Source organism: Chelonoidis abingdonii, chromosome 22 (genome assembly GCF_003597395.2).
Source record: "Chelonoidis abingdonii isolate Lonesome George chromosome 22, CheloAbing_2.0, whole genome shotgun sequence".
NCBI lineage: Eukaryota > Metazoa > Chordata > Testudines > Testudinidae > Chelonoidis > Chelonoidis abingdonii.
Window position 1 is genome coordinate 22,465,585 of NC_133790.1, and position 13,595 is coordinate 22,479,179.

At 48.1% G+C, this 13,595-nt stretch overlaps 1 protein-coding gene across 3 annotated transcripts in view; it reads right to left on the reverse strand.

Annotated features, from left to right (window-relative positions):
• Positions 1 to 13,595, reverse strand: part of LOC116820930 (E3 ubiquitin-protein ligase RNF185) — a 65,060-nt gene that overhangs the window by 18,416 nt on the left and 33,049 nt on the right. For 2 of the 3 annotated variants that reach the window (XM_032773705.2, XM_032773706.2), the window contains 2 exons: positions 3,848 to 3,983; positions 1,961 to 2,070 (listed from right to left, as the gene is read on the reverse strand). In XM_032773705.2, coding sequence (XP_032629596.1) covers positions 1,961 to 2,070; positions 3,848 to 3,983 — 246 coding nt within the window. Of the gene's footprint in view, positions 1 to 1,960; positions 2,071 to 3,847; positions 3,984 to 11,776; positions 12,281 to 13,595 lie in introns of those variants that run through there. The other variant, XM_032773707.2, reaches the window with a different exon arrangement.

Below are 13,595 nucleotides of genomic sequence, written 5' to 3' on the forward strand. Positions count from 1 at the left end.
GCCATATTACTCCAAAGAAAACAGCTGCTGAGGTCCAAAACCCATCGGGCCCCCTGAAATACAACCACCCCCGCCCAGCACCACCTGCCCCACAGAAAAACCCTCCTTCCCCAGCGCTGCCCTGCCAAAACAGCGATATTGAACCTTGGTAATGGTATAGCGGGCCACTAAGGTAGTAGAAGGTCACAAAAAAAATGCCTTTTTGTTAGAAGTAGAATAAGATCTTCCCCCCACTTTGTCATCAATTGCCCTGTTGAATGACTGAGGCATGAATGAGGAAGGCAGCACCTCCAGACAGCTGCAACCCTTGAAGACGGGATGGGAATCAGACCAGATCAGGTCCAATGCTGCTATAGAGACGCCTCCATGGATGTAATGGGCCAGTGGTAGCCACTCCACAGCTGTAAGTTAGGATCAGTCTGAACTAAGATCCATTTTTAACTTATATGTAACTTCTCCAAAAAATTAGCAGAGCCCCTGAGCTCTCCTAGGCCAGGTAGGATTTGTCTGGGAGGTTTGGTAACCTTCAAAAAAGGGGTTTTGCAATTAAGGTATTTCACAAATATCCATCATTCCCTTTCTGAACATTTTCCTAGCTTCCTACCCCCAAAATGGCTTGGCCCCAAACACCAGGTGTCTGGCTGAGTCAGACAGGGCCTCTGGGTGTCACTGGGGGAGAGCTGGGGTAATCACAAAGACCTGTGTCATGTTTCTAACACTGACTCTGTAAATTATTTAAACTGGCCTTCCGCTGAGTCCTGGCTCTGCGGCAAGGGCTGCTCTGCAGAAGAAGAGGTAGGGGCCTGGATTGGGTGGGATGTGGCTAGGATTCTTGGGGGCAGGGCAGGCGGGGTGGTGAGAAACAGGGAAGAATGATATGGCTGTGGGGTTAGATCCCTGAACTGTTCATTTCTAGACAGTCCTGCCATTGGGTTTTTAGGGAAGTTGTCAAGTATTTCTAAGTGAAATTTGTTGATGGGCTTTTAACTTTACAGCTTAACTCTTCAGCTAATGAAGTAGTTCGGATTTATGTGCAGTATGTCACAGTTCTCTTGTCTAACACGGGGATGGACATTTGATTTGATCCTGTCCTCAGAGCTGGGTGTGTGCACATGGGGCCAGCTTCTTCTAACTGTGAGATAGAAAGAAGCTAAATATACATTTAAACATCCTCCTAAGGTGGCTTTTGCATGGAAGCTGTTGCTGCAGTGATGACAGGCACATGAACCCATGAGGCAGCCCCTGCATTAATCAGTTTTCCACACTATGAAAAAGTTGAAGAACCTCTGATCCAAACACAGCAGCCTGTCTGGTCCTGGGATTAGCAGTGATTCCCTCCAGAGACTGTCAAGCCTTAATGACCCAGTTTTCTTTACCACCCTGGGGCAGTTACTTGAACATTTGGGACCGTCAGGGGCATTTTGCCATTTCCCTCTCCCAAATGCCCCACCACCACTGCCTGCCTGCTCACCTCTTCGCCTCCTCCCCCCACCACTGCCCATCCTCACCTCCTCAGCCCCCCCTCTCCCCCACCAGCTCACCTGCCCCCCGGCTCACCTCCTCATCCCTCCTCCCCCGCTGCCCGCTCACTTCCATGGCCTCTTACCTTCCGCTGCTGGCTCACCCTCACTCTCCAGCCTGCTACTGGCCCCTTCACCACCCGGCCGGCCGGCCAGCCAGCCAGCAGCTTGCCTACTCACCCCCTTGAGGGCCACACAGTGAGCCGATGTGGGCCACATGTTGTGCAGGCCTGCTATAAGGCATGTATTATGATCCTTTAATCATTCTCCTGACTTCTCTGAACTTTCTCCAGTTTTACAACATCCATTTATGTTTAAGCCACACAGACCCACTAGACAGAATGGGGAAGTGATTTTCATGTACAGCAGACAATGGAGCACACAGTACCACAGGATCATTTTAGCAGGACAGCAATGGAGTGCCATGTGTCTGATCTTACCAGTAGAGTGTGGAGTGTTGTACTAGCGCATACGTGTCTCCATCTTCAATGATTACTTTGCAACTCATACAAGCAAAGCATTCAGGATGGTACTTGTATTCTCCAGCCACCTACACAGACAGGTAGAGGAATTTCTGATCAAGGAGGGAACACTGTTAAAAAGGGGCTTGGGGAAGCAATAACTGCACCTATTACCAGTAAATTTACATGGACTCGACTAAGCAGCGTTAAATACTGGATAGAGCAATGCAAATCCACCCTGCCTTTCCTAAACCCCTTCCTTCTCTGCCTTGGTTACAATACACTGCTCTGAAACAAGTGCTCAATATAAGACACTGAATGTGGCCCAGGTAACCCTCCTCCCCATATATTTGGTAGTGTTGCTAAATTTTTTTAGCCTGGAGCAAAGCAGGTATTTGAGCCAATACTAGACTCCCCACTAGTTATGATACAGGTAAGAGTAGATGTTAAGCCTTAACGGATAAATCAGAGATGATTTTGCAAGACTAGTATTAATGCACAAGATTCAGCTACTTCCACCAGCTACCAGAAAGCAGAGATGAGTCTAATGGGACACTTAAAAAATTGGCTTGTTCATATTCTATGTTTGCAATAGTTCTTATATGAGACCCTTCCCTACTGAGGAAATTTTGCCGAGCCCCCTGCAACATGCCATAAAAACTCCACGGCCCACCACTGCCACAACAACTGTTTTTCTGCATATAAAAAACAGGGCCAGCATTAGTGAGTAGCAAGCAGGGCAATTGCCCACGGCCCCACCAAGCTCAATCGCTCAGGCTTCGGCTTGAGCCTTGGGTGGCAGGGTTCAGGGTCCCGGGCTTCAGCCCTGCATGATGGGGCTTCAGCTTTCTGCCCTGGGCCCCAGAGAGTCTAACACTGACCTGCTTGGTGGACCCCCTGAAGTCTGCTCACAGCGCCCCAGAGAGCCCCGGGCCCTTGGGTGAGACTGCTGCTCTCAGCTGATGGGAGAGACTTCTTCCGTTGGCTTAATAACTCCTGCCTCCATGAGCAGCAGTATCTATGTCAACAGGAGAAGCTCTCCTGCCGACCATAGCGTTGTCCACATTGGTGTTAGGTCATTATAACTTACGTCACTCGGGGAGTGGATTATTCACATCCCTGAGCGACGTAAGTTATACTGAAGTAATTTGTAGTGTAGACACAGCATAGGACTGCAAACTGACAATTGCAGCCTTTCGTAAGGCAAAGAAAAGTGCAGCCCCTCACTGGATACGAGGCTAACTGCTCTAAAGGAACTTGAGTATCAGGCAACAGCAGAGTCTCAGTTCCCTGAACATAACTTTCACTGATGCACGGCTTGGGGAAGGATGGGAAGTGTTTTGCCTCATCTTGTTCAGTTCTGTGCATTTCAGCTGCTTGCCATCTTCCCCAAAACGTGCCTGGTCAGGGGCAGCTCTAGAGATTTTGCCACCCCAAGCAAGGCAGGCAGGCTGCCTCTGGCAGTTTGCCTGCAGAGGGTCCACTGCTTCAGCGGATCTGCCGCAGGTGTGCCTGTGGGAGGTCCTCCGAAGCCGCAGGACCAGCGAATCCTCCGCAGGCACGCTGCGGACCCTCCGCAGGCAAACCGCCAGAGGCAGCCTGCCTGCCACCCTCACAGCACCAGCAGAGTCCCCCCCACAGCTTGCCACCCCAAGCACGCGCTTGGCATGCTGGGGCCTGGAGCCGCCCCTGTGCCTGGTCACCCTTCCTTCACAAGTTGGCCTATTTAAGGCCATCTACATCCCAACAGATGCATAGATCATGCATACTTTCAACACTTCATATCAACAGTTGAATTCTAAGACTAAAACCCCCAGTCTGCTGCAGTTAACAGGCCTGGGAAGAAAGACAAAGCAGAGTCCTTACCATCACAGGTCCAGTCATCAGCAAAGAGCAGCCATGGCAAGATTCCCCAAACTTCCCCCAGTAGTCTTTGTGACAATAGAGCTTCCCATCCTTTTCATAGTACCAGTTAGTGAGGGGGTCCTGACATTCAGAGCACCTAGAAGATGACAAAGGGACATGGTGAGCAACAGTTCATCATGGACTGCCCCGTAAGGGTTAGTTTTCCTCCAGCCACAGTCTTTAAAAATCACCCCAAGCAGAAGGAACTCTGTACTGAGCAGGAATTCTGCTCCTGATTTTTTTGCGTAATACATTATCCTTCGAAGAATGAGCTTCGCAAGACATTTACCCTTTTAAGCTCAATGTTTATTCACAGAGTGGTGGATGCTGCAGGTATTCTCTCTCCTTCCTCATGCTGATAACTGACCCCAAGAACTTCCCCCCAACTGACTTCCAGAACATCTTCCAGCCAAGGGTTTCAATGCACTTCAGATAAATTTAGCCTTAAAAATCCGCATCAAGCAAGCAAGCAGACAAATATAAAATCAGCCTCATTTTACAGATGAAGAAATAGGCACAGGACTGAACAATTTGCTGAAAAGGAAAATCTGCAGCAAAAATACTAAATTGAATCCAAATCTGCAGGCTCCTTGTGCTGCCCCTTAAGCACATTACTGTTATGTTCTTAGCAGAGGCACTGGAGTAGAAAGAAAGATTTTTCTTTTAAATGTTCCTTCCCCCTTTCCTCAGTTTGCATCATGTGACTTTTCATTGAGCTAGGCAGCCTGTACAGGTGGTGATGTTGCTGAAAAATGCATACTGAACACTCCCTGGGGCCCAGGGCAGTACACATTCAGCCTTCAACCTGAGAAGCAAGACTAGCCACTCACACGATCATGCACAGCACTAGACAGATTAAGAGAATAACTTGAATCATTTAGGAGTAGCAACAGCTTTACTAACATGGTATTTTCCTTAAGATCCATAAGGCAGGCATTGGGCGGCCTCAGAATTAGTAATGGGATAAAATCTTAGCCAGGCTGGTAGTGACCAAAACTATCATCTACTTGGTGTCCCTAGCCTCTGTTTGCCAGAAGCTGGGAATGGGCAACAGGGGATGGAACACTTGATCATTACCACATTGTTCTTTCCCTCTGAAACACCTGGCATTGGCCACTGTTGGTAGACAGGATACTGGGCTAAATGGACCTTTGATCTGACCCAGCATGGCTGTTCTTATGTACTTGCAATTTTAGTCCAATTCACAGCAGGTATGTCTATAGCACTATTGGCATTGACTGACTCCCTTGGCATGAGGGGCCAAAGACAGAAGGCTAATCTACACTTAAAACACTACAGGGGCACAACGGCAGCAGCACTGCTGTAGCATGTCAGTGTACACACTCATTATGGCAACAGGAAGGGTTCTCCCATCACCATAATTAATCCACCGCGTGCAGAGGCAACAGCTAGGTTGACAGAATAACTGTCAATCTAGTGCTGCCTACACCAAGAGTTAAGGCATGTTAACTACATTACTCAGAGGTATGGCTTTTTACATACCCCTGGGCAGTGTGATCAGTCGACCTAACTTTTCAGTGTAAGCCAGCCCTGAGACTATGGAGACAAATACTCTCTCACCTCCTAAAGATAATCTTCCCAGGTCATTGGGAAGGAAGCTACTACAGTCATCTTGCAGATAGACTCAGACCCATCAGTGTCATTCTGTCATCCTTCACACAAGCACTACTGTAACACACTTCCTGGAAGTTTAAGTTAATTTGTACTAAGCTTCCACTGGGGAATTCCAGGTAGTAGAGGTAAGATTGGAATGTGCATACACCGAGAGGAGAACCAGATTTTGCCTCAACATGGAAATCCACTTTCATTCCAATTCACATGGATGCAAAACAAACAAGGTGAAATTGCTTACAGATAGCCAGTGGTTTGAGGGAAGTGACTTCATTGTAAGAGGTATTTGGAGCCATTTCCCCCACTATGCATGAATAAACTCCTCCTCCCAAACTAGGTTAATAGTTCATGAACGTTGTCAAAGTAGAGATTCTCCCAGCTTGGGAAGCTGCAAATCCTTCCCCCTCATGAGGGGACAGAGCACTGATATGTGCAATAGGCCCTGCCAATTTCATTAGTAGGAGGAGAGTCTTTGTGCTTTAAGATGCACAGTGCATTTGTTATTACAACCTCCAGACCTGGGGCACTTCAAGAGTTACACACTCATAATACTATGCATACACTCTACCTGCAGGGCATGAGAACAACGTCTTTCCTTCAACCGTTAGCCTTTGGCTTTCATTTGCTGTAAGCATCCCTCCTTGAATGATCAAGGGGATGGGCAGGAGAAGAGCAAGTAGTGACTAACAGCAACACACTGCAGGAATATCTAGTTTAACACCAGCAAATAAGATCCTTCAGAGTTATCCCACCTCCATGTGTATGCCTGTACCAGCGTGTAAACTGAGAGCTCAATTACAGCTTAAAACAAGCAAAGCTCCATGATCAGACCTGCACTTAAGAGGGAGACAGTAATATTGGAGGGGACAGGAAACACTGACACAGCCACTTAAAAGTTACACCCAAGTGTTGAAAATACCCAGCAAGGTCACAATTCTGAGACCACTTTTCCTTCATGTAATTCCCCAGTTTTAGTAAGAGCAACATGGCTGCAGCTCCAGGCAGTGTTTTGCTGCTCCCCTGGTATTGCTTAGGGTATGGCTACACTTACAGCCATTCAGCGCTGCTGCAGGAGCGCTCCTGTGGCAGCACTTTGAAGAACGAGTGTGGTCGCAGCGGCAGCACTGGGAGAGAGCTCTCCCAGCACTGCAGGTACTCCACCTCCCCGTGAGGATTAGCTTAAAGTGCTGGGAGCATGGCTCCCAGCGCCGGGGCAGTGTTTACACTGGCGCTTTGAAGCACTTTAACTTGCTGCGCTCAGGGGTGTGTTTTTTTCACACCCCTGAGCGAGAAAGTTACAGTGCTGTAAAGCATCAGTGTAGCCAAGGCCTTAGACTGGACCCACTGTTAAAGTTTAGGAGGATATAGCTATATTATTCAGGGGTGTGAAAAATCCACACCCATGAGTGACCTACATAGCCTCACCTAAGCCCCGATGTAGACTTGATGGAAGAATGTATCCCTCAACCTAGCTACCATTGCTTGGGGAGGTGGCATTTCCACACAGATGGAAAAAACCCTTGTATCACTGTAGGTTTCATCTACATGACGGGGTTATGCTGGCTATGGTGCCACAGTTTTATGCCACTGTAGTCAACACTACAGGGGCATGATCTTAAGGAGGGGACCTGCAAGTTGCTCCCCTACCTTCCCCATACCACTTTAGCAATTGATCTCAACCCTACAACACCAGTTTGATTAGCAGTTTCTACCAGCAAATAGGAACTCTGGACGCTTGCAACACATCCATAGTAAACCGAAGGTGAAAAGGGGTGGAGTCTGTAAGCAGTCAGCTCTTTGCTATGTGATTAAACAAATCTGGGCAAGATAAATTTGCAGCTAAAGGCTCAACACCCCACCCAGAACAATGAGGCAACAGTAAGCGTGTCAGGTCCCAGAGACACAAGACTTTGTTCAACGGTGCTAACCAGCTGCCTCCGTCATGAGTCACTGTTGGCAAGAACCACCTCACTGAACACCACACCGCAACACAGCCCCTTCTGCCACCATTACACTTTATATATGTTCTAACAAGGAAGATGCTTTAGATTTCTCTAAATCTGAAAATTTGTACACAGCATAGAGCTGGTCACCAGAACCAACCCTTTGACTAAAATCCATGCCCTTGGCCAGGCTACCGAGGTACCATGTGACCCTCAAGTCCCCAGCTGGAAAGATTAAGAGAGGAGCTTTACTCATGCAAGACAGTGGGACAAACTCCCCTCCATCTCACTTGATGTGCATCAACTTGAGCACTGTTCATTTATGGGTTCATCTTTCTAGGCCACCACATCCAGAAGCAGGGCAGATTTCACTCTTCTGCTCAGGATATGGACAATGGGAAGGTCTAATCCCAGATTTACTTTTCTCCACTGTGTTGAGAGAGTACCCAAAACGTGACTGATTCCTCGGGGACTGGAAACCACCACAGCTTACACCTGATCATGTCCCCTTGCTGGCTGGCTGCTGCTAATAACCCCACCAAGTTCAGGCAAGTTCTCTTCTCACTCCATCAGGTACGACATTTGAGCCTCAGGTAAGGGAAGTCAATCTCCATGAACAGTTCTTAATCAGTTCATTTTTCTGGAGCTGCAGAGCACCTTTCCAAACATGGGATCACGTTTGCCAAGATGCACAGGGGCTGGAACTAGAGGTGCTGGAGATGCTGCTTGAAGTGATTTCCATCATATAGAGCAGAGGTGGCCAATCTGTGGCTTTTCAGAAGTTAACATGCAGCTCCTTGAAAGGCATTGACTCCAGGGCTGGAGCTATAGGTGCCAACCTTCCAATGTGCTGGGGGGGGGGGGCGGATTGCTCATTGCTCAGCCACAGGCCCTGCCCACACTCCACCCCTTCCTGTCCCCTCCCCTGAGCCTGCTATGGTCTCGCTCCTCCCACTTCCCCTCTGAGTCTCCTGCATGCCATGGAACAGCTGATCGGGAGGTGGGGGAGGCGCTGATAGGCAGGGCTGTCGGTGGGCAGGAGGCACTGGGAGCAGTGGGGGAGCTGATGGGGGCTGCTGATGTATTACTGTGGCTCTTTGGCAATGTACAGTGGTAAATTCTGGCTCCTTCTCAGGCTCAGGTTGGCCACCCAATATAGAGGGTTTACAGTTTGGTTCAATGGCTTTCAGCACCGCCTCTATACAAAATTGTTCCAGCATCCTTGACAAGATTCTTGATTTTTGGATATGGTTAATGGTGAGGATACTTATCTACTCCTGTAGTGGCAAAGTAGGAGATGAGGGTTGCAACAATCCTCTAGGCTTAACAAGGGAAGGTCTTCACTGCACATGTGAAATTCCCCCATCCGCACACCACAAGACCAAATATGTTCTTGAAGAGCACAGCCACTTCTCCACTAAGTGTGAAAATCCAACACTACTGGGGTTTAGATGAACAAGGTTGGCTTGGGGCAACACAACAGGCTGCCAAGGGAATAGGTGAAGTCAGTTTGGACACTGAGCTCCCATAGCTTAGGAACATTGTGGGAGCAGCACGTTCCAACCCCAGGGGAACAGATGATACTTCAAGTGTTCTAGTGACTGATGGAGCAATGTTGGTGGGTATCCAACGGAGCTGCAACCACCCCTACTCAGAGGGAGGGTGCCGTAACATGGGCCTTATGGAGGGGGAAGACCTGGGTTCTTAGGGATCCCCATACCTCCTATATTTTTCTAAAAAAATTCAAGAGGCTTTGATGCTGCCTTTGCCATCACTTACCATGACATGTGAAGAGAGGCTTTAAACTGGTAGCTCCTACCTACTCATTTAAGGATGCCACAGTCCAGCACTTAAAGGCATCTGAGCTGCTTCCATGGCAATCATATAATCAAGAACACTAATCTACAGTGACAGCCAGACAGAAGTGTGTACCACTCCATGCTCAATTCCCTCCCTTCCCCATCCATCATTCCTAAGACTCCAAAGAACTTTGTTAAAGCCACATTAAAATGACCATTTATTGAATTATTTTACAAAATATATAGTCCTTTAACAGTTGCCTCTGGGAGGATGCACCTTTTTGTTTACCTCACATGGGAGTGAGGAGGAAGAGGCAGCAAGAGAATTAGTGGCCCCAGAAGGAGGGTAGGTTTTACACATGAAGCCGACACTCACAGATGTAACTGACCTGCATGCCCAAACCCCACCACATCCCATTCAGTCCCTACCCTTTAGACATACCTCCCAACATTTAAAGTAGTCAACGCAGGATGAGTTCTGCCTCCAGGGAGTATGAACTGCAGAGCAAGCCTGCCCCACCCTCACCCTATAGCACCATTCAAAGCCCAGCTGCTCATCCCCACACTCAGGGAGCCAGGCCAGGCCAGATCAGAGCAGCACTGACTCCACAGGCAGTGGCCAGGTCAGAGTGCCCAGAGCAAAGAGCCAAGCCCACCCAGCCCCAGCAATTTCAACTGTGATGGGGGTTTTATGGGTCAAAGTGGAACAGTCACAACTCCAGAGATATGCTTTAGGCTTCCATGGTACTTGGAAAATAGGTCACATCTTGGTGTGGATCTGGGTTTTACTCTGTCCATGCTGCTGAGTTCTGCAACTGAGCAGGCCCAGAGATATCAGAAACTCTCAACTGCAGTCAATTTGGCTTTGGAGGATGCTAAATGGATCAGACAACAAGAAACCAACTTGACCAACGGTGAGGGGGAAAATTCAGCTCAAAGGCAAAGTCTCCTTTACATCTAAAAGGAAGCCAGTATCTTAATAAAGAGAAATCTCACACTAGCACTGAAATGGCTGCACCCTCTCAGTAAAGGTCACTAATGGATACCCCTTGTGGATCACCAGGTGAGGTGGGTTAACCCTATACCAGATAGGGTGCCCAAATAGCAAATGTGAAAAATCAAGGTGGGGTGGGGTGAGGTGTAATAGGTGCCTATATAAGACAAAGCCCCTGAGTATCAGGACTGTCCCTATAAAAAAAAAAAATCAGGACATACGGTCACCCTTACACCAGGTCTACATCTCCAGAGATGGGGAAGGGAAAGAACTGGCATGCAGAGAAAAGGACACTTCCAGAACATAACACTTCCCTAAAACTCAACCTAACCTCCTCCTCACCCAGGACCTAGCTAAAGTGCGCACACAGGCTAATGCCCCAGAAACCTCCAGGGCAAAGAGACAACAGAAAGCATATCTAAGGTGCTACAGACAGAAAGCAGGGCATGGAAGCTCTGCTTCCACATGCACCTCTCCCACGGCACTTCCTTTAGGCAGCAGCAAGTGGAGCATGTATTTGTGAATAATTCCGATACATGTCTTTTACTAATATGACTCTACATACTATTACAAGGCTATGGCTCTGCCTGCACTTCCTCCCAATGGTAGGAAACGGGTTTTTAGAAGCCTGCCTGTGAAGTTAGGTCTGTCCTGTCTAAACTGGCCTGCCCTTGTTTCACATGAGATAGGAACTTCAGTCTTGAGGATTTTAAGACTGTTTTAGCAGCTTTCCCCCACCAAGCCTTACTGGCCAATACAACTATGTTTGCAGGACCAATTTCAAACTTGGCTGGCTAACGTGGAGAAACTAGTGCAATCAAGGCCTTGCTCTGCAGCCATCTCCTTCCTTAACCCTAAGTCATTTAAATGAGTTGAAGTTGAACATTCAGACAAACAAAAGAGGTTAACATAAGCAAAACATCTGAGATAAGAGCTCATTCCAAGATAACAGGCGTTTACTGTAACTATTTATTGCCTGCAAATCACTTGATTTCATTCATTAAATACGGTCACACCCTGCTGCCTATGGATTAGGTTACCTTCCCAAACTCATCCCAGTGAGGAGCATATGGCACTCAATGACCTCATTCTGTGTCATTCCCATAAACACACACAGTCTCCCTTTCTACATCTCAGGAGCTTTCCATAAAACTCTATTCTTTCTGGCTGCTGCCTGGGAGGCAGTGAAGAAGCTGACGTTTATGGTTTCAATCTGAAAGGGAGCCTGCCAGTACACACTGGGGCTGTGCACATAGGCACAGCATTACTGAACAGACATGCACACATTCCACACCCTCTTATCAATAAGAACATGGATACAGATTAGCTTTCAAGAACTCTGCCTAGCCCCCCCCACAGTTCACAAGCCATAGAGCTCCTAGCTTCAGCCCTGCTGCTCCCCACAGACAAGCAGCTGAAGTTCATTCCAAGAACCTCAAACACAAAGCGCCCAGGACGACATTACAGGATGCCAAGTGAAGTCAAGGCCTGGAGGGAAATAATCTGGGAGCAAAAAACTTACCGAAAGGGATCCTTGGGAGTGAAATAAGCTGGGGCAGACAAGTAACTTCCCATCTTCAAGCACTGGATAAACCGGCTCCGTCGCAAACTTGTCCAACTGCCTGTGAACAACTCCACTTGGCCAGCATGGCAGCTGGAAGGTCTCACTTCACCTTGTGCTGATTCAGGCTCCTCTCCCCTCTCTGAAACTGTCTAAGGAGTGCCAGGTCTCTCAGCCACTCATTTCTTTTCAGATCTTTCCTGGCTCCCATGGCTGTAACTATCTCCTCCTCCTCCTCCTCCTCCACTGAGCAGCAATTGCACCCTTGGGTGGGATAGCGTCACCACTAACCTTGCTAAAATTCGGACATTCTTGTGTGGGAGCTGGTAGAGTTTGCAAGAACAAACTGCTGTCAAGTTAGTTTTTCCTTCTTTGGTTCCACCCCCGAAGGTGGGAGGGGAGGAGGAGTCATCCTTTACAAAAGGAACATGGGTGGTTAGAAGCACCAAGGAAATAGACCCTTTTCACCAAGGGTGGAGCTGTGATTCAGACTCCAGAGAGAAGGCACGTGACACACACCCTGAAAGGTTTGAAACTTCTGTTACAATAAAAGCCAGGCATATGAACACAAAGCTCCTCTCAGCACAATGGTACTGATACTGAAGTCAAGCAAGGGCAGAATCAAATACAGAGAGTTAAGCCTCTGCTTATGTCAGATAAATGCTTATCGCAGTTTCCTAGATCACAGTGGTGTGTGCACATCCCACCCTTTACAGTCCCTCCAACCTGCTTATTGATTCTCTGCTGCACAGTGCCCTTCATTCTGAGGAAGGCTAATCTGCCCCCAAAGATACAGCCTTGGCTGGCTCAGAGCAGAAAGAAGACCAGGCTCGGCAGTTTAACCCAGCCCAGGGCTCCTCAATGGCAGTGCAGGATGTAATACTAAAAAACGAGTCAAAGACTGGTTACTCTGAGAGCAAACAAGTCACTCAATCCTTGACTTAAACCTGCAACTGCTGCACAGCCCAACTGCTTCAGCCTGCTCTGCCTTGTCCATGCCACTGCCTGAACAGTGGACAGAGAGTTCTACTCAGAGTCCTCGTCTACCCAACACAAAGCACTGGTGTTTGTACAACGCTCTGTTGAGTGGCTAGCCTGTTACACATGCCACTGCTGCTATTAGCCCTCCCACATTTGTGCAGTCAGTAAAACCTGCCATTCTCACAAGAGAGTCTCAAAAACCAGCCATGCATCAGAGATGAAAGTTCCCAAATTTGCTCCGACTGAAGATCCTCCATCTCACACAGCTGGCACTCTGCTCAACAGAGGAACTGCTGCAGGTTTGACAGCTGTGGCTGGCTTTTCAACTCCACTAGAGAGCCAGGCACCTAATTTTTGTAAAGAGAAGATGCAGCTACATTTATGGGGAAAAGGAACCTGAAACAGTCAGCTTCTCCTACTCAGTTTGATTTTTAACATAGACTAAGACAGTGCAGAAAGAACCAGGGCTGTAAAGCGTGATGCAGCCATCAATTCTGATGCAGATCTAATTCCTTCTGACATTTCCGACAGTTTCACTGCAAGCAGCAATGCTGTGAGTCTGTGTCTAGGAATGCACTCCTTTCTCCCACATTCTCCATACATTGTGTGCTGAAAGTGGGCCAGAGCTCACATCCCAGTGCCCTCTTACTATAAACACCACACCACGGAAAATTGGAGCGTCCCTCCTCCCACTGCATATCACCTCCTGATAAAAGCTGTCCCCTTAATGCTGCTGTCACAGGCTGAACCCCCTCTATGGTCGAGTCCATGTGACCCTGTAAATCTCAGCTCTTCAGAC